At 51.8% G+C, this 26565-nt stretch overlaps 2 protein-coding genes across 26 annotated transcripts in view; both read right to left on the reverse strand.

Annotated features, from left to right (window-relative positions):
• Positions 1 to 370: 370 nt before the first annotated feature.
• ILKAP (ILK associated serine/threonine phosphatase) lies at positions 371 to 13016 on the reverse strand. Of its 4 annotated transcripts, XM_026109356.2 has the most exons (12): positions 12842 to 13015; positions 11326 to 11391; positions 10874 to 10930; positions 9641 to 9757; positions 8595 to 8721; positions 7445 to 7551; positions 6854 to 6947; positions 4863 to 4950; positions 4287 to 4408; positions 2248 to 2367; positions 1091 to 1172; positions 371 to 790 (listed from the first exon to the last, which is right to left on the reverse strand). In XM_026109356.2, the coding sequence occupies exons 1-12, from the start codon at positions 12885 to 12887 to the stop codon at positions 650 to 652; spliced, it is 1167 nt and encodes a 388-aa protein (XP_025965141.1). In that variant the 5' UTR covers positions 12888 to 13015; the 3' UTR covers positions 371 to 649. The 4 variants fall into 4 exon arrangements, with proteins under 4 accessions (XP_025965141.1, XP_025965142.1, XP_025965143.1 ...); XM_026109357.2 differs by lacking the exon at positions 11326 to 11391; XM_026109358.2 differs by lacking the exons at positions 6854 to 6947; positions 7445 to 7551 and having other exon boundaries at positions 12842 to 13016.
• A 483-nt stretch (positions 13017 to 13499) lies between these two features.
• The window catches only part of KIF1A (kinesin family member 1A), a 72642-nt gene continuing 59576 nt past the window's right edge, over positions 13500 to 26565 (reverse strand). For 18 of the 22 annotated variants that reach the window (XM_064517104.1, XM_064517100.1, XM_064517091.1 and 15 more), the window contains 11 exons: positions 24263 to 24377; positions 22976 to 23109; positions 22102 to 22163; positions 21833 to 21978; positions 21249 to 21461; positions 20932 to 21009; positions 20350 to 20474; positions 20059 to 20205; positions 19696 to 19888; positions 19482 to 19600; positions 13500 to 18442 (listed from right to left, as the gene is read on the reverse strand). In XM_064517104.1, coding sequence (XP_064373174.1) covers positions 18400 to 18442; positions 19482 to 19600; positions 19696 to 19888; positions 20059 to 20205; positions 20350 to 20474; positions 20932 to 21009; positions 21249 to 21461; positions 21833 to 21978; positions 22102 to 22163; positions 22976 to 23109; positions 24263 to 24377 — 1375 coding nt within the window. In that variant the 3' untranslated portion in view covers positions 13500 to 18399. Of the gene's footprint in view, positions 18443 to 19481; positions 19601 to 19695; positions 19889 to 20058; positions 20206 to 20349; positions 20475 to 20931; positions 21010 to 21248; positions 21462 to 21832; positions 21979 to 22101; positions 22164 to 22975; positions 23110 to 24262; positions 24378 to 26144; positions 26169 to 26565 lie in introns of all 22 variants that reach the window. The other 4 variants (XM_064517103.1, XM_064517099.1, XM_064517094.1 and 1 more) reach the window with 1 other exon arrangement.

The following is a 26565-nucleotide window of genomic DNA, read 5'->3' on the forward strand; positions in this document are numbered from 1 at the left end:
ATAAACTCCAGGCACTTTTGCTGTGTCAATAACTGGGATGAAAACAGTGTTTTCTACAAGCAGACAGAAGGCACGCTGCTGCTCTGCAAGCTGTGTTTTTATCACTTGGCTACATGCAACCTCAAGAACCAGTTCCAGAACTGAACAATTTATTTCCCAGCACTAAGAACATAGCTAACACTGGGTTCCAGACAGAGGGCCTAGGGTACTGCACAACCCACACGGTACAGCCAGACCTGGAGCTCCCACCAGGTGCTGAATGCTCAAAACACTCCCAGGGCCTCATACAAAGCATAAGGAAACAAACAACAAAACTGCCACCATTTTGAACGGGTGGTAGTTCAAACGCAAAGATGCCTGCTCTTGCCAGCACCTTTACCAAAAGGATTTATTTGGTTTGTCATGACATTCACAGCGGGGATGGACAAGACAAGAGATTTCCCCACAGGCTGACCCACTGTGGCAGCCTTTGCCATTTATAAAACACTGCTGGCCAAATGAACTAAAACTATTAGAAAAGACCTTTATTTACACTGAAGAGCATCCAAGAGGACCCTCCCTCCCCCAGCCACACACGCACGCACACTGACTTCTCCCTTCCTTACATCCGCCAGAAACAGCTTGGGATCCCGCAGCTGCACCTCATCGCTCAGTGCTCTATCCGGACCACCATGACTGTAACGTTGTCTGCCGACCCTCGCTGCACTGCCTTGTTGGCCAGTCTGTTACACGCAGCTTCGTATCTAGCGTCTGCTTCTAGTTTCCCTTCTCTCGTCTGGATGTTCTTATCCTGTTGGAACGAGGAAAGATGACACTGATTGCTCCCAGCAAAGTATGTAGGCACAAGCACTTGAGAATTTCCGAGCACGGAGAAGCAAAACAATTAAGGACAACCCCAGATATATGAAACAGCCCTGCAGAGCTTCACATAGCTCTCATCAGCCCCAGCAGAAGTGCATTTCTGTGCCACACGCTCATTGCTCAGCTTGTTTTTAGCCTGGAGGAAGCAAGTCACATCCTATTTCATGCCTCCTGCACTGATGAAAGAGTACACAAGTAAACCAACACCCTCAAGTTGCCTTCTCCTCACCTCCAGGCAGGACACAATGAAGTTCACAGCTTCTTCCGGTGTAAAGACCTTGAAGAGGCCATCACATGCTATCAGGATGAACCTGGAAATGAAACAGAGCCAGGTTGTAAGGCTGAATCTTTGACTCCCTAGCTGCAGCAAAATCCCTCCAGCCTATTTTATGAGCAGCCACACTCCAATCCAAAGGGAAGAGGCCATTAAGCTCATCTGAAAAATCCCTTGGGGCACCAGGAAGTCCCCTGATATTCCAGAACTTACTATTCATAGAGCTGAGGCAGTTCAAAATACATGAAGTTAGACAAGCAACGTCAGACCTATATCAGGATATCCTGAGGGACCTACTGACAGCGCACAGTCATCCAAGACCATATACAATGTCCCTGGGCCCTGCTGGAAAGCTCCGTTATTCCTTTAGAAACTGCTTCTTCCCTCTGAGTCCTTTTCAATTGCATATTTTACCTGCAAAGTAGCTAGCGCAAGGAAACAGAGGCATACAGCAGGCTTAACGCATTAAGTGCATCCCTTTAAAGAGAGTAGCAGGTGTCCCTGAGGATCCTTTCAGGGCCTGACATGCAGAGTATCTTTACAAATATTTTAGTGCATCTCTTGATATGGAAACACTAATGAAGTGCAAAAAGTGGCAGTAGTGGGTTACATTCTCACTTCAGCAGAGAACCTTCAGGGCCGCATTGACCTGAAAGCTCACAGCAATTTATCATTGCCAATCACTTATTAGGAAAGCATCTCAAATCTTCAAAATCAAAGCTGAATGCAGTGGTGTATGCACGCATCAAGGTTGCTAGAAATGGCACATGGACAAGATAGGGAACCAAGGATTCAAGCCTTACCAACTGTTTGAACACCAGCACGTGAAGTTATCCAGAGCAAGCAGGAAGTCTAAGGCTTATGTATGTCATCGTTACTGTGAGGCCCGTTTATTCAACACAAGCCTTCACAGTAACTTGGCAGAGTGAGGCAGCAGCACTATCCACACTACACTGATAAGGAATTAGAGCAAAGAGACCGAATCAAGAGCATCTTTTAATTCTGTGTAATTAGTCTGAAATGCCTCAGCCCTAACAGCAAGGCACATGGGGTCGCGCAGCTTGTGCTGCTTCTGAGCAAGAGCAACCCCCTTTTGTTTGGGCACGCTTTACCTGTCATTGTGTGTGAGTTGGCAGCGTTTGATATCTGGCACAGAGATAACACCACAGCGTTTGTACTGGCCATCTCCAATGGAGCGGGAAACCTCCAGCACTCCCAGGACTCTTCCATCCCTGGATAAGGAAAGAAAATATCGAGAGCCCCCCATGCGTGTGCAGAGCTCCTTGCTGCACCGCCTGATAGGGTGCTCTTCTCCAGGGTGTTTAGCTGCCTTGTACCAATCCTGCCACACTTCCCAGGCAAGTTCAAATCTTCCCTTCCAAGTCTCCACCACTTTCTGCATGTTTCCCAATGCTTCACACAAACAAATGGAGGAGGGGAGGAAGAAAAGAAGACAAGAGAATTCAAGGTTGTTTTCTTTCTCCCTGCCCTAACTCAAGTCCTGCCCAGCCTAGCAAGCCAGGGAAGTAAGATTTACATGCTGAGCTGGAAGCAGAGGCTTGAATCTACAGATTAGCTTTTAGTAAGATATTTAGTAAGTACATTTCAACAGAAGCTTTAAATGACAAAAAGTAACACCAGGACTGAGCTAGTAGCCCCTCCTGCGCTTGCCTGTCAGAACACCAACACCTGTAGATTGGTTCAACAGCCAAACATTGAGGAGTGAAAGCCATGGCACTTTCTCCTGATCACTTGATCTTTACTACACACTGATCACAACAACCGCTCCTGAGAAACCCAAGTACCAAAACATCCTGGGGAGCGATTTTGTTTGTTAAACTTTTTTAATTAAGCCAGTGCTGCCCCCTCCCCGCACAGACAGCTTCCCGCACTCCACCTTCCCAACAATCAAGCATCTTCTCCCCTCACAAGGCTACTGTGCGCAGTCTGGAAGGACGGAGTCTTGTCCATCTCCTAGTCCAACCACCCCTGTGAGCGTAGAAGCAAGGCACTTCCCAGAGAGCAGATCTGATGCTCACACACTGCCTTTCTTCACTCCTTATCTCTTGGGTCCAAAATATTGAACTACTACCAGTGGGAGAGGCTCCCAGGCAGCTGGGGAGATGTTCCCTCAGTTCTGAAAAGAGCTAATAGACTAGCCCATCTTTCTTGTGTGCAAAGATAGATCAGTGCTAAACATTAGAAGTGGCATGTGCTGTCTGGAGATAAAGGAACACGGCTCTCCAGGCATGGCAACACGACAGGACTCAGCCCACCCCTTCTCAGCCCAGGGGGCATTCTACCTCTGCAGCAGAGAGCAGGCTATAAAAACAGAAGACACTTCACCTGCACTGAGCCCCTCCTTGAGAAGATGCCACTAACCAGAGTATGTATCGAGTCCAGAAATGGCCTTCAAAGAAGGGAGAAAACCTAACCAGGGAAATCAGATACAGCTGCTGCATTTAGCACCTGCTGCCCAAACAGCCATACACACACACCTACGCACACAGCAACATTAAGATGACCCCACTCCAGCTCCAGAAACCTCCCTTCTACTTCTAACAGCCTCAGCACAGCAGCTAACCCCCAGAGGAACTGCACCAACTGCAGACTGCTCCCTGCTGAGGAAGGCGACAGAACAGGGAAAGCACTGCCATGGGGACAGACACGTGGGGCCACTCATGTTCTCTGAAATGCTCCCCCTCTTTCAGGACAAGGGGGGAAAACATGCTGCAAGTAGGAAATGAACTGTGTTCAATATCACAATGCACAGCAAACAATATTTTCTGAAAAATAAAATAAAAAACCCACCAAGACAAGTATTTAGCTCAAGTTTAAGCATGCCCGTGCTTGTATTACAATGTCAGGCTTTCATGCGGGTAGAGCACTAGGTTCAGCTTCCTGCCTTTGCAGTACAGCACCCTGTTGCCATTGTAAATTCCTGGGAAATGAGCCTCCCGCTGACCCACTCAGTCACTGAATCCTTAGACATATCAGGGATCACTGTGCCTCCAGCAGGCAGCAAGCGATTCCTTTTGGGCTCTCACTAGCAAGCGTGTGGGCTCACCTAACACTCCAGAAACTCAGTGTTCAGGCACCCAAAGCTGGGCCTGGGTTTAGATTTGCTCACTCATCACCTTTGAGCACTTACCTGACATTTCCTCCAGCTTTCTGTATCCTCATACGCTCCTCATACTGTGTGGGGTTGTGCTCCTTACTAAGGCTTAAGGCTGCGTATTTTTGACTCTCTTCATTGTAACGACACAGAATCGCCTGTGCTGACAAAAGACCTTTGTGAGTAAACAACAGCAAAAATGCAGCAAAAAAATGGCTTGAGAGAGCTTTAAGTTCCCAGGTCAGGCTCTCCGCACATATAAAATGAAAACTAGCTTAAACATGTAATGGTAACTTTGATCTCGCTGGTATGGAGTACATAGGGATTGCAACGGCTTCCCTGAATTAATTGCCTGTAAACATGACAGAAGGCAACAGTAGTGGATACTGTGAGATATTTAGCACCACCCACAGAGAGCTAACACACAGTTGTTTTGCACTAGAGGAGACAACACAGAGGAGTTTCCCCCTCCAAAGAAGCTGCTTTGTAGGAACCATCGGGGAGCTAACAGGAACTGGGAACATCTCATGAGACCACCACCTTGCCCTTCAGAGTTAATAAGGCTCTCGGAAGAATCAAGGTGCCAGCTGTGAACTTCTCTGTTCCACTTACCCGGCTGTCCCCAAGGTTGGCTATGTAGAGAGTATTGTCAACAGCCAGGACACAAGTAGCTGTGGAGCCATCTTTCCACGCTGGCTTCCTGAAGGCAGCAAAAATAAGATTACTAAGGGGGAAAACAGTTTTTAAGAAATTAGTTACAGAGTGCTCCTGAAGACTCAGAGAGGCACACACTGACGTTCAGCAGTCGGCTAGCACAAGCTCCCAGCCACAACCTGGAAGTTAATGCTGTGAGTGAGCAGCTAGGGAAACTGTTGGCCATAAATACCAAGCTGGATAAACATGGAGGAGCTACATAAAGCACCAGCTTCTAAATGTGCTGACGCTCTGTTCTGCTTCTCAAAGGGCCAGGGCCCAAATTGCTCCAACTATTGCCAGCCATGCTCCCCACATCACTCTTCCTCTCTCCACACTTCGCTCCAGGGAAAGCTCATTTGTAGATGGAAGAGGTTCAGCCCCCAAACAAGCAACCCAAATCCCTCCTCGGGAGGCTCCTTCTTTGCAGAAAAAGGAAGGAACAGTCAGGACTTGAGCAGAGTTTTATTCTTCATTCTCTTCCTTTGTCCCTCAGTACATCTGCTTACATGCTTCAGTCCTCAACACCCCACCTTACTAGCAATACCACTAGTTTAGTCACTCTCCTGATATTTCACTTACTGTAGTTAAGCTTGTACCTGTAGAGCTCTGGGTAAAATGAGAAGTGTTTCTCAGATTACAGCTGCCAAACTGGTCCTTCCCATAATTAAGCCCAGCTATGATGCCATTCTTTACTGAAACTAGCTTTGAGAGACTGAAGTCTAGAAATTTTTTGTCCTTTCTTTCCTATTTTGAAGGTGCAGCTGAATGAATACCATTCACTTCTTTTGATGCCATCAATACAGCTATCACTAGCAATCCTGTAATAGCAGTTTTGTCGTAAGTCATGTTTCTGACCAAATGGAGACTAGTTTGGGAATGATACTGCTTTAATAGATTCAAGGAACCCTTTTCCCTTTGCCTAGTCAATCTTGTTTAACTCATTAGGTTTAAGAGATTAAGACAGTTTTTAATTTACTTAAAGTTGAAAGTCTGCAGGGAATCTCAGAACTAGGTGTATCAATAGTCTCTCCAGCTGTGTTAGAGGTGACACTGTGAAATAGGGGGGAAAAAATGTAAAAGGCCAGTAATAAAGTGATAGTACTCTAACCCAATCTGCATCTTCCTTAGTCCTAAACCATAGTTAGTACATCAGTTCAGCAGAGACTGAGAAAAGGTAAGCGTGTTTGCACTCAAACCCCAGCTGGGAGATCAGCTGGCATTACTCCCACAGAAAGTAGTTCTTTCTTTTAAAACAAAGCAGAAAAGTTAATCAGAAACAACTTTAAGATGAGAGATACTTTTCACCAACACACCTATTTTCAAAAGTAGTGAAGAAAGAAAGATTAAGCTTAATTTGGGAGGCTATCTTTCAAAAGGTGGCATTGAAAACGCCACTTCAGGGATGTGCTCCAGCCTGGTGTGCACATAATTGCTCACACAAAAGCAACTCTGAGGAAGGCCACGCGCAATAGCCTGCAAAGTACTGCTCTACAAATACCCTCCGTCACACTTTGATGTCATCAACAGAGACAGACACCCTGTTTCATGCAGTATGGGAAGTGTCATTTCAGCAATGTGTTAAGTCTTTAAAAAGAAGGAATAAAAGATGTTTTGGTAAGATTCTTGGTCATGTTTTGGTCCCTTCTTTTACCATGCAACATGTATTAGGCATGCAATAGTCCTAAAGACCCTGTAGCACAGAATAAGATTAGAGCACATGGTAATCAAACTCTAGCAGACACCCAGCCAGCGGGCAGAGTTACAGGCTGGCACAGCTATGCTGTATGTGACCAACTGAGGTCTCACCAAAGCATAGATACCACTCCAAGTTCCCTTTGCCCCACTCGAAACAGGCCTGTGAGATGCAGGCTACGAAATACAAACGCATGTGAAGCATTTACACTTACTGGCTGGATGCCTGCTTTAGAAATTCTTCATCTGTATGTTTAAAGGTGTCCAAAAGGCATCTCTTCACAGTTTTCTCCACGCTGACTACCTCACCTGTCAGACAAGGAAAACAGCAACTATGGTCCTGCTAAAACATCTCTGACCTATGCTAATCCCATCCTTCCCTCATCCAATGTTAAATATGGTAGTATCTCTCTCAAACCCTGCGCAGAGCTGCCAGTGTACATCCTGGGCTCACACTACAGAAGACCTGCATGCTAACAAGCGCAGAGTTTATGACACCACATCCCTCTTCCCTAGGGGACTACTTTTATTCTTCCTCTCATGAAGTGGCACTCCTGAGACTGGTAGAGCACATCTCAACACTTGCATAGCGTTTCACACCTGGCTACTTATACCCTCGTGCCAAAAGGCTTCCAACCCTCTTCCACAGGACAAAGCATGGTCTCTAGGCACACAAGCCTCTTTGTGACAAGCAGTGGGAACTTTAGAACTGTGTTCAAACAAATTAATTTCCCCAAGTGACAGCCACAAAGTCAAGGCATAAAAGATGATGATTGTCCCACACTCCCCTATTCCACTCCTCTCACCTTTAGGAAATTTCTTAATCAGGTTTTGGTGCAGATTCTGTGCTGCAAATTTTGAGGCTCGGACTCCCCCGTGGCCATCAAAAACAGCGAAGTATGAGACACGTGTGCTGTGAAGGAGCAAATAGTAATAAAAAGTGGCTAAGAAAGCCTGTTAGCCGGAAGATAAGATTGAGAATGTTTGTTTCCCTAATACCCTGTCCTGCTTGAGCTAAAGGGAAAGAGACACTGCACTGCAAGTCATAAACAAAAGTTGTAGGTGCCTAGGCTCGCACATTTAAGCATTTACCTGATTTACATGTACAAGTACTAAAAACTTTCTCCTAACTTCCCCACCTGGAAGTGAAGGACAGAAGACAGAAGGACAGACCACAGCTTGGCATAGGAGCAGCTAAAGACTTCACATCGAGGGCACTGCAACTCCCCAGTACTATGCAGACATCAGTCTAATGGATCCTACAGCTTTGCATGTCTGAAACTTGTTGCAACGATGCTGCAGACAAGAAACTCAGATCCCTCAGCAAACAAAGCTCTCAGGAGCTTTAATTTAGAAGCTAAATACAGCATCAGGATGATGCTTCAGAGTGTTCCTTTAAAACATATATTATTTGCTAAGAGATTTAAACTCATTAAATGAGAAAGTTTTGACATTCATGTTTCTCTTCTTCAAGTATCCATGTTCTCCATTGCCACAATTAGCATTTTACCCACTATGAAACCCCAAAGGCAAGGACCCATTAGCTATAATTAAACTGAGGGTCTCTAAATGTCCATGCTTAAGTTCAGACAACAGAGGCTCAATATTCAGAGTTATCAGGCCATCACAATCCTTGTGAGGTCAGTGGTGCTCAGTAATTCAGTAACTCAAAGGGAGATACAGAATGAGATTATAAATGAGTAATTAGCTCAGGAACACAGAGACAGGCTAAGGATTCAATTCAGGTCTCCCAGACAAGAAGCCTGACATACACACACACCACAAAGCAGGTTAGAGTCAAGAGTATCAGCTGCAAAGAGTATCAAAGCAAAAAGGATCAGTATCGCAGCTTAGCTGTGACAGCTTAGCTCCAGCAAACTGGAACTCTTTCACCTCCTTGTGATGGCTGCAATCCACAGCTTGATTCTCCGGCTTTGAAAGTCTGGACCCACTTACATTTGGGCGGGCAGAGGCTGGCATTCCTCAGTGATATCATTTAAGATGACGTGTGCATCCTGCATGTCTTCTCGTTCACCTTTCCTCTCTGCCACATAGCCCTTCAGTCCAAGAAGGCCCACTGACCCTAATGGGGAACAAAGCAGACACATGCACACAAAATCAAACTCCTTCATCAGCTCAGGCTAAGAAGCAACAAATCAGCAATCACTTTTTAGCTTTCAGAATAACTCCCAGCATTGCAGCAAAGTGTACCCCTTGCCTTGTAACAGCACACCTGGCACCTTCTGCCAAACACGGTATACTTCGTAACATGAGTTTTTAAGTGCCTGCAAGGTCAGCAGCTATAAAAGCAGTTTGCCCCTATTGTGACAGGCAGCTGTGTCCACGCAATACTGCAAGGCATCAGACTGGGCTCTTGTCAAAAGGGAGATGCAGGGCACCAAAAAGGAATGCATGGCACTGAAACTGCAGATTAAACAAGCACAGCCTTAAAGAGAAGGCTTAGAATAAGAAAGCAAAGTTCACTGTTTCTAAAAAACTTAGTTTCATTTGCACCACTGAACACATCCTATTCCCAAAGCCGAGCATAACACACGGGCATGTGCACTGATGTCAAACGCGCTACATGCGAAAGCGAGTCTCTCTGGCTTTCTTAGCAGCCCCTCAATGGAGAGATTTGTGGATCTCGCAGAAGAAATTGGTCTGGATTGATCCTTCCAGTAGTTTCATAACCAATCCCTCTACGGGCTGCACAGGAACTTACACTCTGAACGCCAGCACGCCCGCTACTCAACTTCTGTGACTCTGGGCCACTTCGGCAGGACAAGTTAACTTTAGCAGGACGGGTAAGAACCCTCAGATAAGAGAGGCAGAGAGTGCCAGAGAACTCAAGGGGCTTTCACAGACCACCACAGCAGTTTGTTCCCTGAGAGGCTGAAACTGCAAGCATACTGAAGAACCAAAGCTTAGCTTTGATCTGGACTTACTCAGCCCAATGTCAAAAGTACAAATTGAGTACATTTGTTTTCAAACTGTCTGAAAACCTTTACAAACTTTCTTTTCCACAAGCTCTTCCCTGCCATTCTTCTCTTCCTCCAAGGACTTCCTCTTCTCCCCTTTTCCAGGGCTCTCTATTGAGACCTGCTCAGTAGCACAGGAAGCTGAAAGGGAACAGAAGTGCAGACAGCTGAAGACTTCTAGTTTTGTTTTATTTGCAGGAATTCAGCAGCTATTGCTTTGATATCAAAGCACTCTCCCAGGCATGCAGATTCACAAGCTTGCACAATATTAGATGACCGAGTTATTACTTTTCAACCGAAACATAGTAACTGACCACAAATGCACGAAAAACTTCCTGCAGGCACAAAACAAAATACACCAGGCTGGAGAGACTTAAGCTAAAGCATTTTCCTTGCCCCATACATTACTGTCTAATCTCCCAAGCACTGATCTGATCACTTAAAATTGTGCAACCACACATGAGCAACAGTAGGGACAAGTCTGACTGGCAGGTGGTCGATTTTCCCCACCAACCTGTCATTCATTTCTTAGCTACCAGCTCTTATTATGGTTAACTACTAAGGATGTTAACACTTCGTTCATATTGGAAAATTTCTAAGTTTTTATGATTATTATTTGCTCCAAAAAATCGTGGCCGCAATGCAAGGAACGATATTTTATTGCTCTGAAGTACATAATGTAGTTAGGGATTTCAGAAGACAGGTTATAAATTAAAGCTAGGAAGTAAAATATGATTCCCATGACATCAGAACCCAAGGTTTTTCCATCAGGAGACTTGCTCCCACATGATACACTGAATTATCTGGTCTCCTCCCAGTTGCTAACAAACATTTGTTCAAACATGGAAAGCCTTGCCAGACCAACAGTCGGGGTTTTTGAAGAAATTCACGGCTAGTAACTGGAGGCAATTTGCACCCATGGGAGAAAAGCAGTAAGAGTCAAGGCAGTGCTAACATTCAGCCAGCACTGTCTTCACTCTTAGCAAGCATACATTTACTTTCACTTCCACAGCAGGTAGCTCTCAGGCACAGATATCAGGGGATCACTTGGAAGACATCTGATGGATGTACTTCTGAGACCAGATCTAAATAATCAGGGCACATACAGATGACCACTACCAGCAGAGAAGAGGTGAAAAACTGCCAACCCTGCCCTGAATTAACTCACCACCTTCCCAATACAACAAGCTCTATCAGCGCATTTTATTGAGAAGGGCAGGTCAGCAGAGATTTGGGCAGGCTGACAAAGGTCCTTACCTGCGTCACCACTGCTGGCTGGTGGGAGATCATCAAAAAGTAAAGATCCTCCTTTTCCTGGGGCACAATAAAAAGGTGAGAAGAACTAAAAACCTCTGTTATGTTAAAAGAACAGTTCTCTGTATGCCCCTCGCCAGGTGCAGCAACTATACAATGCCAGTCTAGCAAATCTAGCCAAATTTCAACTTCTGTTACTAGGCAGTGAGGGCAGTCTCAGTCCTTACACCAACATTTGTTTCGGGGAATACTTATGTGGAATGCCTGTAAGGTTCTGGTTATCTGAAAAACACAAGATGAGGAAAGCAAACATTCTGCACACAAGCACTGATAACCTGAATGTCCTTATCCTATTTAACAAAGAAAAGAGTTTATACAAGTTTCAGCTAAGAGATGCTGATGCAAAACACAGGAAGCCAAACTAAATGCAGAAACCAGGAACAGAGCACCCATACCTGAGTCAGCACTGCTAGCTGGCGGGAGATCGTCAAAAAGCAGAGGCCCTTTCTGGGCTTCTTTCCCTGTAAAATATCAGGGCAGAGTCAAAAACCTGCTGCAGGTACTCAGGGGATAGGTTTCTGGAAGGACTATCCCAAGGGAGCACAGGTGAGAGAACAGAAAAAAGCTGTGTCTATCCTTCTTCCATCTCTAATCTAAGCAGTTCCCACACAAGCAAAACCACTTGCCTGGCAATGATTTGAACTTTAATCTCAAAAAACAGTGATTTTTTGCTAGGAATCCACTCAACTTCTGTTAACTACTATCAGAAGCCCAATCAACGCGTTATAGGACAGGAGGGGCCCAAACCATCAAACTATTTCAGATAACACTGTTACAAATCTCCACAGATCCACGATCCACAGCAGCACAGGGGCGGTGAGGGGCAATGGGCTCAGTGTAGCCTAAACTGCACTGATAACACTCCACATCTAAGCACATCTGAGAAGGAAAGAGTAATTGCAATTTCTCCAGTGGTTTTGGCACTTCTACAGATGCTCGTTCAACTACCCTTCTCAGCTCTTCCTGTCTATCTTCCAAAGTCTGCAAGACCTTAGCCCTCACCACTGCCAAGTGGATGCACTCCCTTCTGCAACAATTCAGTGTTATGCAGTTAAGAGCCGAGATTTACCATTATATTCAAAGTGTTACTGGAAACATCAACTTAAAGCTTTGCCATGGACATACATGAACTTCCTGGCCTGTCAGAATTCATTCCTGAAAATAAGCTGTTCAAAGTCAGGACCAGCTATCTAGTTAAAAAAAAAAGGGCTTCTCCTGCTCTTTACAGCTGCTGTGCTGCCTTTCAGCAAGTTAATTACTAATTACATAAAGTGCTGTCATAGCTCAGGCCACAAAGCAAGAAATCACCCTAATGCCTAGTTATTTCTGCAGCAACTAAAAAAAAAGCGCTTCAGCCTCAAGCTTTCAGTTTAGTAACATCCCTCAAAACGACTCGGTTTAAATCGGCATATCGGAACCTTTCAAAGAAGAGAGATCCATTACCTAAGACTACTTTTTAGCTACACAATAAAGTGGAGTAGTTTGAGACTCGCGTCAGCAATTAAGCCTCTCCGCCTGCAAGAAACACAGTTCTGCTGGTCCCCTGGCCCTGCCCGGTCCCGCCGCCTCCGGGGGCTGCCCGGCACGGGGCTCCAGGCCCACCCCCGCGGCCGAAGGGAGGGGGCCCCGGAGGCGCTGCCCCGCCGCTGCCGCCCCCGCCCTCCCACCACCGCGGCCGGACGCCCCCGGCTGAGGCCCCCGCCGGGCGCTGCCCCCCCCCCCCCTCCGGCACGTGACCAGGCAGCGCCGAGGGGCGCGCGGGGAGGACGGGCGGTTGGCGAGGCCCCGCCCCCAGCGGCGCGCGGGGAAAGGGGGGGAAGGGCAGGGCGCGCGCCGCGGCCGTTGGCCCGCCGGCGCGCGCGCTTCCCCCCTCCCCCCGCCGGCAGCGGCGGGCGCCGCGGCCCCGTTCACCTGCCGCCGAGGACCCCGGCTCCGGGAGGTCCCCGAACAGATCCATCCCGCCGGGCACGGGCAGTAACGGCAGCGACGACGACGCCGAGGCCGCTTCCTCCTGCAGAGGCGCCGCTCCGCCTCCCCGCCCCCCGCCTGCCAATCACTCCTTGGGGCGGGACGAACGCCGCCGTGTTGGCCAGTCAGCGGCCGCGGTGCGGCCGGAAGTGAGCGCCCCGCCCGGCTGCCGCGGGGCGGGAGCGGAACTCCACCCGCGGTCCCCGCCCCGCGAGAGCCCTGTCAATCACCGAGCGGGGCTTGTCACCCGTCAAGCGCCCCCGTGGGCGGGAGCGCAGCGCCCTCTCCCCCAATTAGGATGCGGGGCCGCCCTGCCAATCAGCCCGACTGCCGCACGCCTTTCCCCCCAGCTGGCCAATCCCGCGGCAGGGGCGTGCCCAAGGCCTCCCGGTGCCAGCCAATCGCTGGCAGGGGCGGGAGGAAGTCTCCGCTGTGCGCGCGGCGGGCTCTCGCTCCCGCTCCCACAGCGGCGTCGCCACGTTGCCCCCCGCGCAGTGCCGCCTCCCCGCGCGCAGCCCGGCGTCCTCCGGGCTGGTGCCCGGCCCGGCCCGTCGAGGCCCGCTCGCTTCCCAGGGGAAAGGAGAGGGCGGGGGAGCCGCGGTGCAGTATTTGCATAAATGCCACATTTATTTCTTAACTGAACAATGCCTCAAGTGTACACAGACAGTTTAAGACCCTAAGCTCCAACACTCATAGTTTTAAGACATCAAGAAAACTAGACTCGTTACTTCAGTGTTTCTGCGGCCGTACGGCGGCAGGGTGCGCGCACAGCAATCACGTATGTACAAGCAAGAGAAACGGTCTCCCGCACGCGGGGGTGGCAGCGCAGGAAGAACCGACTGGACGAACCCGGTCATGGAAGCACAGGCAAAGAAAAAGAAACGAAATTAAATTAACCGCAACCTCCTTCGTTCACAGTAGGATCTTATACAAGTCGCATCTCGTGAACAGCGAGGAATTCCTTCGTACGGCTCGTCGAGCACGAGACGGAGGCGCAAGAGCGTACCAGGCTGCGAGACCGACGGGCCGGTGCTGTTTGGGGGTGCTGACGTGCCTCTGCCTTACCAGGAGGGGCCAGGACCGCCATGCGGGTGTCTTCCACCGCAGCCAACCTCTTCTGTTCACTTCTGTGCAGCTGCCCAGACGAGCGGCCCATCTGCAGCAGCAGCCTGGGCAGCCCCCTGCGCCTTGCGTTTGTCCCAACAGTCGTCTCAGGCAGAGGCCCCACCTTGGGCCTTTGGGTGACAAAAACCAGTCAGAGAATTGGCTGCACTGGCCGAGGAGCAGCCAGTGACGCTTGTGCCATGAAGCTGCCTCTCACCCTCGCTTCCTACACATCACGGCTAACCCGAGTGACACCATTGCGTCTCACAGGCCTGAGTTTCCCCAGGCTGGCTCTGTCAAGCTCAGCAGTGATCATCCTTCCAAGTGGCCAGCTCAGCCCTCAGCTGTTAGCAGCTTTTCCAATCCCTCTCCCTGAGATCACCTACAACGGGATTGCTGGGTCAGTTCCCCTTGCTCTTCTCATGAAATTTCCATGCCTTTGTTCTGATGGGGGCTAAAAGTTGTGCCTAAATGTGGACTTCCTGTTTCATAAAGGAGATGAACGGTGTTAATTCTGCACTTCTCTGTGGGCAGGGGTGTGAATTGGACCTTGAGTTTCTGGGGGTGGAGAGTGGGCTCCACAGCAGGGCTGAGAAATTTAGGAAAGCATGTGGTGACAGCAAGAGAGAAGCCACATAACTGGTAATATGATAAAAATAGCCCTTGTGAGCTGCGCTTTGCAGGTGTTGGGGCATTTTACAGTGAAGCCAAAGGCATCCTGTGAGTAGGCATTTCTTCTTAACTCCTCAACAGCAGATCTTTTCAGCTAGGGCCCACTCCAGAGCCAAGTATGGTCAATGGAAAAAATTCCTCTTGACCTCAGCAGGTCTTGGATTGGGCCCTGGTTCCCTCATCTAGCTGAGTTGTGTGCTCTGCAGGTTTGCTGGCCTCAGGCACACTTCAGCTCTGACTGGGTGAAACCAGGCTTTTCTCCACACCCAGGTCATGTGCCTCAGGATCACAGACCTGAGGCACGATCCCACCCACGATCCCTCCCAAGGACTGCTGACAGCCCCTTTCTCCAGGCAGCTGCCCTAGAGAACGCAGCACTGGCACTGGTACTCCTGACATCTCCAGTGAATCCATGTCTGGTCCCTGGCAGACACAGATCCTGTCTCCATAGGAAGGCACAGTCTCCACTAGAAGCTGCCTTCACCCTAGAAGAGCCTTCTCCTCTCCGCTGGGGAACCTGGTGTCTCAATTAACCAGCCTGTGGCTGTAAGTGATGTTAAAATTTGGGCTTATACCAACTGGTCTTTGCCAAGGGCCTGATGCAAAGCCCCGTGAAGGCAGGAGGACTGTTGTGGGGGGAATTGGTAGGTGTTAAAGAAGCCCACAACAGAAACTACCATGTGCTGCTATGGTCACGGCTGCCTGGAGGCAGATCAGCTCTTTAAGAGCAGTTTTGGCTAGTGAGCAGGAGAGGACAGGACATGGAGAAGGAAAGCCTTGCTACCCTCCCCTGAGGATTTAAGGCCAATTATGTTTCTAAGGGGAGGGATGCTTTATCTGAAATCTGAATTTAGCAGCCGAGCCCTGTTCAGCAAAGACTGTGCCTATGCTTAGCTCGCAGTCTGAGCTCTGCTCCAGTCAGGGTGGCTTAAGCCCTTTCGTCACCCACAGGGCCACAGGCAGGCATTTCTCCTTCGTTAAAGGACACAAATCGACCTCCAGGTATCTAAAACTGACTATAAGGGAAAAGGCTAAATTGAGAGCTTTTCCTGGATGATGAAGCTGCTGCCTGCCTGGGAGAGCAGGAATGGCACAGAAAAGGGGAACACAGAGGGAGCGTGGGGTTGAGCCCCGTGGTGACTTCAGATCTGTGAGAGGGAATGAAATGTCTGAGGTGCCAGAGTGAGGCTGGGCACAACCAAAAAGGGCTCAGGAAGAAAACCAAAAAGCTTTGCATGACAAGAGCCAAGCTAAACGGTGCCTGGACACACATGGTCCCTTTGAGTGGAGAGGAGGCTGGGGCCAGGGCAGCTGCATGGGGTTGCCACAGAGCCCCAGCTCACACCACAGCACAGCAACAAGGAGGGCTTTGCAAGCCTCTGTATGCATGTGATGTCTTCAGTCCCCTGCCACCCCTGTCCTACATGTCCTTGCCTCCACAACACAAGCTTAAAAAGGAGAAAACAGCATGGAGAGACCACCTCCACTCAGAACCACACACAGCATTCAACACACAACAGACAGCGTGGAGACGTGCCACAGAGAACCAAGGCGCAGCCGTGCTGTGCAAATTAAGGTCAGCTGTGAATGCGTGACAGCAAAGCGGGGCCCTGCAAAGGACCCAGGAGACGTGCGGAGAAAGATGCCCGTGTTCCTGCCTGGAGTTGCACGGGACACAACCAGCTGCTCGGGGAGCCCTGAAGGAAAGCGTCCCCCAATTGGTGAAACAACTGACAAACAAGACAAAGAGAGCTGCTGCTGCAGGGACGTGAGAAATGTGACAGCCAGGTCATCGGGTGGGTGAGGTCTTTGCTAGGGAGGAGAAGACCTTATTAGTGAAGCCATCTCTGCTGTGGGAAGGTCTCCCACGCTAGCACAGCTATTCTACAGCAGCAGATTAAGTCATCTACAGAGACGGGGTGGGGAAGAAGGTGGGAGTTCACTTTTGGAACAGGGGAAGAGAATTAAGAAAATGTCGGCTACAAAAGTAAAAAGAAGCCACAATCTCTCTCTCCTCCCCACCGTCCTCACCCCAAAGCCCCACACCATTCTCTCTGCTGCCCATTCAATCTGCTTCAAGCCTATTCTTCCTGCAAGAAAGAGAAGGGACATAAAAACCCTTTCAGAAAAGGGCAGTGAGGAACCACCTGGGTTGAGATGGCTGTTCTGAAGCCCAGCTCCCAGGGAACTTTCCCATCTAGCTTTGAAAACAGCCACCCAAACCTATGTGCTCCCTGTCATTGTCTGCAGAGATGGGACTGTCCCAGCCTCTCCCTCAGCATCCCCAGCCAACTGGCAGGAGGCCATGGCCTGAGGACCCCAGGCAGCCCTGATGGACAGGTATGCGTCCTGCGGTAAAGGGGGGGAAGCGCTCCAGGGTTCCCAGGCCCAGCCCAGGACAAGATGGCAAGGATGGCTCACTCACTTTTGGTTCTTTGCCAGAAACAGTGAGAGCCCGCATGCAGCTGCCTCTCCTCAGGACCGGAACAACACCCCTTTGCGAGCTGACCAGCAGAGCTGTCCCCAGAGCCAGCATTTCAGAGCCCTCCTTTTCCCAAAGCAGGGAGAAGCGGGGTCAGGGCCCTGCCCTGTCTCCCAGCCATAGCTCTGCGAGAGCCAACCTGGGCCCTGGCCCTCCAGCACTCATCTGGCTGCAGTCACCAAGCACAGCGGGACTGGATTTCAGGCACTGGGCAGAAAAGAAGCCAAACCACACTCACCCTCAGCACACACACGCGCACGTACATGCCGCACACCCGCACCGACGTGCAACTCTCCCACAGGGCAGGGTGCCCCATGGGGGTTGACTTGTCTGTGCGAGTGTGGGTGCCCTGGCCATCCTAAATGGCATAGATCCCCCCTCCAGAGGTAGATGGGGCAGGTAGGAATTGCCTCGTTTGGGAAGACAGTGCAGTGTCCCGTCACGGCTCAAGGGAAAAGTAGTTTAAGTTCTGGAGGGCAAAGCAGAGGGTTGGGGGAAAGGATGGGGGGCAGGAGGCGATAGCTCTGCAGCCACTAGGCACATCTGCACCATGGGGGTACGAGCCTTCCAGTTTGCCACCTCTCCCAGGGAAGGTGTCTCTGAGAGAGGTCCCAGGATGGCCTTCACACCAGCCTACCGCCAAGGCTCTCCCCTGCCCAGGGGAGGCGTTGTTCAGGGGCAAGGACCCAATTTATGGGATTCTATGAAGTAAATAGAAATAAATACTTTATAAATATAATCTTAAACTACTGGCACCTGATTTCACCCTGCCATCTTTTGTAGAAACGTGAATAAGTTAGGAAATCCCCATAACTAAACTATCACTTTCCCTTCACGTGGAAGCAATTCCTCCTGATTTCCCACCTCTGAACCTTCCAACACTCCTACCTCTGTAGATCAAAGACCAGCTTTTAACCAAAACTATCCTCTTTGCTCCCTCCCCTCCAAAAGGAACGTTTCCGGAGCGTTATAGATTGTGTGACATGAAGGTCACCCATGAGGGGATGGGCAGAAGATCACATGCACCCAAGAAATCCTGCCCAGGCGGGACCAGGCTTTTGCAGCTACAAACAGAAATGAGTTTCCCCCGTGAAGGTGTAAATCGAGACGGATCCTTCCATGGAGCAGACAGCTGGGGCAGCAGATGGTGTGAGAGATCGGACGTTAACATGGGGACTCTTGGGACAGAATCAGCAATCTTGATCCTGTTGGCAGATGGATGAGGTGGAGGGTGTTTTTCAGGTTAGATTCTCATCTGGGCTGTTCTCCTTCTGGACAGCTTGGATCTGGTTTGGAAACCGAGAGACAAAGGGAGTCAGAGATGCAGAAAGGGAGCTCTGAGGTCCCCCAGAGATTAGTTTCCTGGATGCAGGCTTATGCTTGAATCCAGACAGAGCTAGAGGGATGGTGGATTAATGGGTTTCTTTACCCAAGGCCTAAAAGTTTCTATGCATTTATTCCTCTGCCCCTAGTCCTGCTGTTGCAGAGAAGATGATCCACAAAAAGAATCACAGATCAATGTCCCTGCTGGTATGCATGGACGTCTCTTTGAGCTCAGCACAGCACGTCTTCATATCAGCCATGATCTGGCTCTAGATTCAAGTGTTTAAGCAGGGAGGAATGATCCCCTGTAACTGTAAGGAGGTAGAACTAAAATCAAAATTAAAGTAGTCCAAATTTTGCGTGCTGAGAGCCTATCTAGGCACAGCTCGGCTTGGGGGTGCTTTCCCCCTGCCTGGCTGTGAAGGATAGCAGCTCACAAGGGGACTGCACCAGGGAACAAGGGCAGGGAGAACGCTAGGTCACCATTTTCCTGGGCTCCTTTTGAACGCTCCAGCAGCACAGATACTTCCTATAGACAACACATTCAACTCAAGGGGTGATTCCAACTCTCTCCAGCCCAGTGCTGCCAAACCCGGGCTCGACACCCCCCTGAGGGCTCGAGGATGGGCCTTCCTCTCTCCAGTGCTGCTCAAGGCTTGACCAAAGACACCAACACACAGGTGAGCGAACACAGCCTTGAGCCTCGAGGCTGGGAAAGGGACTGAGAACAGGACATCTTGTTACAATAAATGCTAAGTTGAGAGCCTTAACATCAGGAGACACTGTGGTATGGACAGCCAGGGCACATATATTTCCTGCCCTGTGTCCAGTCTCCGTTTTCACCCACTGAAGAGCCCAGTACGCGAGAAGGATCCCTCAAGGGGCAAGAGCTGGTCTGCAGAGCCCTGGCTACAGCAGCTGCAAACACCTCTGCCCCAAGGCCACCCTAGCTCTCATGTAAGTGACTGCCGTGCACCCCCTTCCTCCCCCCATCCTCGTTACCTTATGGATCCAGCCAGGAGAGGGTTGAACGCATAGAGCCAGTCGTGCATGTCCTTGTCGCTGCTTGCCTGCAGCAGGATGCCCCGGTGCTCCGTGCACACTGCAAACGTGTTCGGGGTCTGCAGGGGGAAAGCCTGGGATGAGCCCCTTGCCCAGGGAGGGGATGGGGCAAGGTTTGCTCCCTGCGCTCAGAGCAGGCACCCTATGCCTCTACCTTGAGCATGGCCTGCTGGTCCTCGCTGTATTCCACTTGTGCCTTGGACAGGTTGAGGATGGCCCTCTCAACAGAGTCCTTGTCCGAGTTGTAGATGTAGACGTAAGGGCGCCTCACCACCACGAAACGCTTCACCCACCCATTGGTGTGGGGCTCCAGGAAGTGCAAGTAGCCCTTCTTGGAGACGATGGGACTGCACAGGGGGAGAGAGGCCGAGGTCAGGGTGGGACACAGATGGTCCAGCTGGAGTGAGTACCGCAAGGATGTGGCAATGGTAGGGCACTGTCCCCCGTCCCCTGCCAGATGCTGCTGCCTTGCCCCTCCTCAGCCAGCACTCAAGCTGGCTGCTCCGGCAACTCCTACCTGACCCGGATCTCCTGAATGTCGGGCACCAACAGACGCTGGGGCTCCTTCTCTTCCTCAGGTCGGCGGGCTGGGGATTTCTTCTGCTCTCCTTCCACTGCAGGCTCTAGTTCAGGACTCGCTGCCCTGGAGGAGACCTGTGGAGTTCTGGGAAGAGAGGAGAGGCTGGGGGTTGTAGGAAGAGTGAAGGCCGGGGCGGACATCCATCAGCCAGGACCATGTCCAAGCCATACAGCTGCCCTGCTCAGTGGATTTTCGAGAGTCAACCCAACCTCCTGGCCACCTTCTTACCTGACCTCCATGGCATTGTAGCGTCCTTCCACCAGTGACGGGCAGGTAGAGGAGGGGGTGAGGGTGGTGACACCAAGGGCTGGCATGGAAGGGTCTCTCATCAGGGTCACAGACATTTCGGACAGCTGTGGAGGAGCAGACATGCAGACTGGAGCCTTTCTGCCCTAAGCCAGGCACTGCTCGGGCCAGGGCAGGAGAATGAACAAGCACCTGCTTATACTGGGAGGGATGAGACCTCCATCTAGCCTATGATCTGGAGAGCTGTGCAGTCCTCTCCTGGCACAGTCCTGAGAGCCACCAGCTCTGGGAATATCAGGGCAAGTGGAGGGTGGCAGCAGTGCCACCCACAGTGCCACCACACAGGAGCAGAGACAGCTCCCATCCCACATGCTGGCTGTGGAGTACGGCCCCACACTCTGCCCTCTGCCCACGCTTGTGCTGCAGTGCCCTCCCAGCCTACGCACAAGCCGTATCCCCCGGCGGGCCCATGCATCCCTCCCAGCCCCTGCAGATCCCCAAAGAACAGCACTCTCACAGCCCGTATTGCGCCCAGGGAGGGTGGCCATGGCAGGCCAGCTGTACCTTGCTTTCGCTGGCGCTGATGCAGACGTGGCTGTGGCTGTACTCTCTGTTGAAAGTGTGCGTGAGCAGACGCAAGCACTGCAGAGAGAAGAGGAGGTCAGAGGGTCAGGCACACACCTCCTCCTGTCCCTCAGCCTTCCCTGCCACGTCGCTGATCCGTTCAGGCAGTGCTCAGCCAGCCCACCCCCCACTTGCCCTGGGCTTTCTCCTTCCACAACCCCCTGCTGCTTCCCAGCCTCCTGGGAACCTCTGCTTGGCTTTGCCCTGCACACCCAAAGGCTGCCAGCCTCTTTGTGGGCTCTGCTGTGAGACATTACCTTCACGGCCAGTTCCTTCTGCCTCTCGCTGGGGGTCTCGGGGGGAGAGGTCCTGCTCTCCGGGGCCCCATCGGCTGAGAGCGGTGAGGAGACGCAGGAGGTGCTTCGGGACTCAGAGTCCTCGCTAGAGCATGGGGACAGGCTCTCCAGGCCCAACCGCTGGGTTGTCTCGAGCTTCTCTCGCAGGAGCAGGTAGTGCCTTGTCTTCTCCACCTGGATGCAGACAGCCTCGCTCAGTGACGGCCCCATCCTCCCACAGGCTCCCCCAGCCCAGTGTCAGGGCATCCTTTTGTGGAACATGCTTCTCCAGCTCCATTAACTTGGCTGCTCATTAACTTTGAGCCTGTTGGGGCCCAGCTAACACTACTGCGCAGGAGAGCAAGAGGGACAGAGCCAAATGGCTTCAGCATAGCCCTGCTCTTGCCTCCTGCTACAATCCTACAACAGGGAGGGCTGAGACACCCAGGTGGGGAATCTCATATTCTCATTGGCATCCACAGGGCAAGGGGTGAGCTGTGGATTACACTCTCAGCCTAAGGATTGCACTGCCCCAGAGCAGGGACATTTCTAGGCCAGACTCTTACTTCTTGCAGGAGGCTGAGTTTCTCCAGTTCCCACTGATGGTCAAGGATGAGGCTGTCACTGCGTGGCCGCCAGCCAGCCAGGTTCTCCTCTCCCCGCACGTAGGCCACAGAGGTGTCCAGCACACGCCGGCGCCGTCTCTGCATGCCTGACGGGACAGAAGCACAGCTGGAGAGAGAGCCTTCAGCTCAGGCACTGCTCCTCGGGGAGCACCTCCCACCTGAGCCTCCGGTCCCCACGGCAAACACGAGGGCAGAGACACAGCACCCACCTGGACTGCCTGCATCTGCCACACGGCAGAGGCTCAGCTCGTAGACTCCCGTCACACGGTTACTGCAAGCGAAAGGGGACAAGATGTTACATATGCAGGGGAATGGCTCTGCAGAGGCTTGGAGCTAGACTGGAGAAAGATGCCTTTCCTTTCCCAGACGTACAAGGAAGGAAGCCAGTCCTGTGCTGGGACCCAGCCTGGCTTCCCAGGAGGCAGGAACAGCATCCTTGAACCCCGCCCCGTAAGCAAGAGAAAACCCCCTTGAAATGGACCTCTGTTCCTCCTCCTTCTTTGGGTCTTGGAGGCAAACACTTGTTTTTGCCAAAAGAGAAGAGCATCTTTTTGTTGCAAATCTCCAGAGTTTTGCATACATTCCCATGCCTTTTTGAGTTTAAAAGGAAACATTTCACTTTCCTTTTTGAAGAAATTACAAAAAGAAATCATCAAAAGAGAGAAAAGATCCACACCCTTTTTACCAGAAGGCACCCTTTGGCCTCTTTTTTTGAAGGGAGGCTTTCCCAGCCAGCTCTGGCTGTTACACAGCAACTCTTGTGCTGGGGACCAGTCCAGCTCCCTTTTCTAAGTGACAAGGTCCAGACCCCCAGAGGGATGCTAGCACCTAAACTGAGCATGCAGGGAAATTCTGGACAGTGCAAACAGCTGAATACCTCAGCTGGCCTTCGGCCTTCAGGAGAAAGCATGTGTCCAGCTGGTCACAGCAGCAGGAGCAGCGAGACCAGCTTGGCCCCTTCCCCAAGCCCTGGTCTATTTTGCCCACACTGCTGAGAAGCCTTAGGACAGCTCTGGTCCCCCGGATGCTCACAGCATCTCTTTTTCCCTCTCCCTCCACAAAAAGGCAGGATGATCACAGTACCTCTCCGAGGCCCGTAGGCTCCCGCTGCCAAAGAGGTTGCGGATGGAGCGGGATGCAGGGAGCTTGGCATCTCGGGAGTAGAAAACCATGCAGAAATCTTTGGTGATCACCGCAGGCTGGGTGCAGTTCTCCATCTGCAGCAGGGTGGAGAGAAAGGAGAATGGCAGCGACAGTTCAAAGAAGGCTATGGCCACATCCTCCCCTACCCACATCCCCACGTGCTGTCCACTGCACCCAAACATCCGTGGGAAGAGCTGCACCTTGGTCCCAGAGCCCAGGTGCAGACTGTGGGCAGGTAACATGAGAAAGGACTGCAGAAGCCTTTCTTTCCTCCTTAACAAGTAGAATCAGCAAAAGGCAAGCCAGGCACTGTACAAGAGCGTTCACTTAATGTTTCCCTGGGCTGTGCCAAGCCGTCGTTCTGCCCATGGAACTGGCCCAGAGGAAGCCTCCCTCCTCACCATGTTAACGGCCGAGAGCAGAATTAGGACAAAAACAACCTGCAGTGACATTTTCTCAAATGCACACTGACTCTTTGAGATGATGCTCGCTGAATACTAAACAATGCCGCTGGCTCTCCTCTGCCATGGACTACAACTCTTTCTCCTCATTTTAGGCATGGGCTTGGAAACCCAGCCATTCTCCCCTCTTTCTTCTGGCTCCCCTTACCCACTTCCCAGCAGTTTCCACTCCCGAGGCTGCCTGGAGCAGAACTTTCCAGCAGTCCATAAGCCTCAACCAGATGTGATACAACATAAAACCTCAGTTCCTGTTTCTGTCTTGGTGCTGGGCTCAGTGCACAGCGCATCCCGCTAGCCTGGAAGGATCTGCTCCAAGCCAGACCAGACCCACTGCTAGGGGAGTAAGGGCAGCTTGGCCTTCCCTGGCGACTACTGCACCGCAGCGTATCATCTGGGTCCATTCAAAAGCCTTGCAGGGATCACTGCCATGCTGCAGAACAAGCTGGGGCCTCATGGAGAGGGGAGCTGCCAGAAAAACACCTTTTCGAGACAGCTGTTCAGAGCTCTGTGGCTCCAGGGCTGGAATCGGAAACGGCCTCTTGGGTTCGGATTACAAGACGTGCCTTCAGACCTGCACTGGAGTTCAGGCCCTGCATTTCCCCCCAAGGGCTGCTTGACACGCATCAGCCAGGAGCAGGCACTCCAAGCACCAGGGTTGGCAGGTCTAATCCTGCATCCCACTGACATCAGTGCCCGTCCTGGCTGCACCCCTGATGGTGGGGGTGATACCAGATCCTGTTTGACTTATAATCACAGAAGTCCTTGCCTCAATGTATGCGGAAAGAGTGATGTAGATTTTCTCTCGGTACGGGGTGACGCGATTGAGCAGCAAGGAGTTGTGCATGGAGCTGTCCCACGCCGTTTCAAACTGGTAAAAAGTCCTGCAAAGAAAAAGCAGAAAGCCAGTAAAACAACCCCCCAAACCCAAGCAAACGAACAAGGAGATGCCATCCCCCCCGCAGCACTGCGGCAGGCCTGCAGGGACACATGGACATGCACACGCATGGGGACAGATGGGGACAGCCACTCCCGAGGACTCAGGCTCAAGGCAAAGCCAACCCGGGACAGACGCAGCAGGGCAGGGACGCAGCGTCCTCGAGGATCGAAACCCGGCATCGAGACGGCCAACTGGGGATTCGGCTCGGGGGATTAAGGAGGAGGGACTGCACGAGGAGCAGAGGAGTCGGGAAGATTTGGCAGAAGGGTGCTCAGCTGGAGTGCAGGGCAAGACGGGGGAGAGCCAGGAGAGAGGGAGTGAGAGCCCGTGGGGCAGAGGAAGGAGCGTGTTCCCGGTGCTCGCGGCGGGGGTGTTGCTAGCTGCCACCCTCCCAGCACTTCCAGACCAGGTCTCTGCCCTCCAGCCCGCAACACAACGTGCCTTCTGGCCCCCAAGGAGTGGCTGTCGCCATTCGGATGACGATGGCCAGAACAGAAAGGAGGGAGGATGCTCAGCACGGGCGGTTGCTGTCAGCCCAGCCCTGGGAGAGCAGCACGGGGGACCCTTCCTCGCAGCCGGCTCGGGGCAGCTCAGCCGGGGGACAGCCCCCAGCGAGCGAGGCATCATTCCCCTTGGCTCACCCCCTTCGACACCTTCATGTAGGAGCCCCAGTAGGTGTGTGCAGGGCCTGGGGACCACCCCAAGCTGAATGATTTGGTGGCCAGGCCTAAGATGTCTTCCTAGGCACTAAGAGAAACCACCCGAGCCTACTTGCTCTGCCCTGACTGCCCTAGCTACCACGGTCCCAACCAAGGGTGCCTTGTTCTTCTGACTGCCCTTTCCATCTCTCCCAGGCCTGGCGAAGGAGGGCAGCACCTCTGCACCCACTTCCGGAGGGGCGATGGGGTGAGGAGACCTGGCCCCACTCGGCCAGCGAAAGGGAGGTGAGCTGGGCGTGAGCCAGCTCTGCGGGGTCCCATAAAGGACGGCACAGCCATGCAGAGGAGTGCGGCAACTGTGCTTTTGGGGGGCAAGAAATTTAGGCTGGAGGAGGCAGGAGGCAGCTCCAGTTCCAGCACATGGGAGACCTCCTTGAGCCCCAGCTTTGCTCCCCTTCCCACTGCCACGGTCTCTCCCAAACCAGTCTGGGGAAGTTTTCCTGTGGTCTCAGCTAGGGACTATGGAAAACCATGCTCAAAAAGCAACCAGAGCCACCCTCCTCAGGCCTCCCCCCACTCCCGTGTGAGCATCCTCAAAAAGCCATGGCTCAGCGACATCTCAACACAGACACGTCACCACAGCTCGCCGATACGCAGCATCAACAAGGTCAAACAGCTCTTTAGCGAGAGCCTGGACTGCTCCAGAGTTGGGTGATGCCAGGGAGCAGGGTGAGGCTCTTGGTAAAGGAGGTTCGACTGCACTTGTTGATGAGCTGCGATCGTCCCTACTCGAGACACCACGTTTGAAGAACAGAGAGTCACAGGTTCAGAACATGTTGCATACACAAAACCGCATGAGAAGGAGTAGAGAGAGAGGATCACTTGTAAGACACAGACCACTAGAGAAGAAAGAGCTCCAAAGGGAATATATAAGAGAAGGAAAAGAGGAGCATAAGGGGTAGGAGGGAAAAGAGCAAAAAGCAAAGGAACGAGGCACAGGAGAAAGAGAGAAAAGCAGGAGGGACCAGACCGAGCAAGTGCGCGAGAAATACCTAGTGTCATTTCCGAATGAAATGCTATAAGTGGAAGGCAACCCAGGACAAACACACACACGTACACACACAGAAAAATTAAACGTCAGAAAGCGTTGTCCATCCGGGGCCTTGCTGCAACGCTCCCTACAGCGCTATGAGGGCAGTGGGGCCATGGAGACGGTGCCGAGCTGCGAGGAAGAGGAGCCCGTCTCCCCTCAGTCCCCAGCTTCATCCTCCCCACGGCAGCAGGGCACCCGGCACCAGCCTGCAGCCTGCTCTGCCCTGCCCGGCTGCAGGCCCTGCCGAGGGAGGGCAGCCGCACGGGGTGTGCACGCCGTGGGGGCATGCACGCACCTCCAAATAGCAGGAGGTGAATGAATAGCACCTTGGAAGCCAAACGGCATAGAAAAAGCCATAAAACCCGAGGAGCTAGCCAGGC

This window comes from Dromaius novaehollandiae, chromosome 9 (genome assembly GCF_036370855.1).
Source record: "Dromaius novaehollandiae isolate bDroNov1 chromosome 9, bDroNov1.hap1, whole genome shotgun sequence".
In the NCBI taxonomy this organism is placed as follows: domain Eukaryota; kingdom Metazoa; phylum Chordata; class Aves; order Casuariiformes; family Dromaiidae; genus Dromaius; species Dromaius novaehollandiae.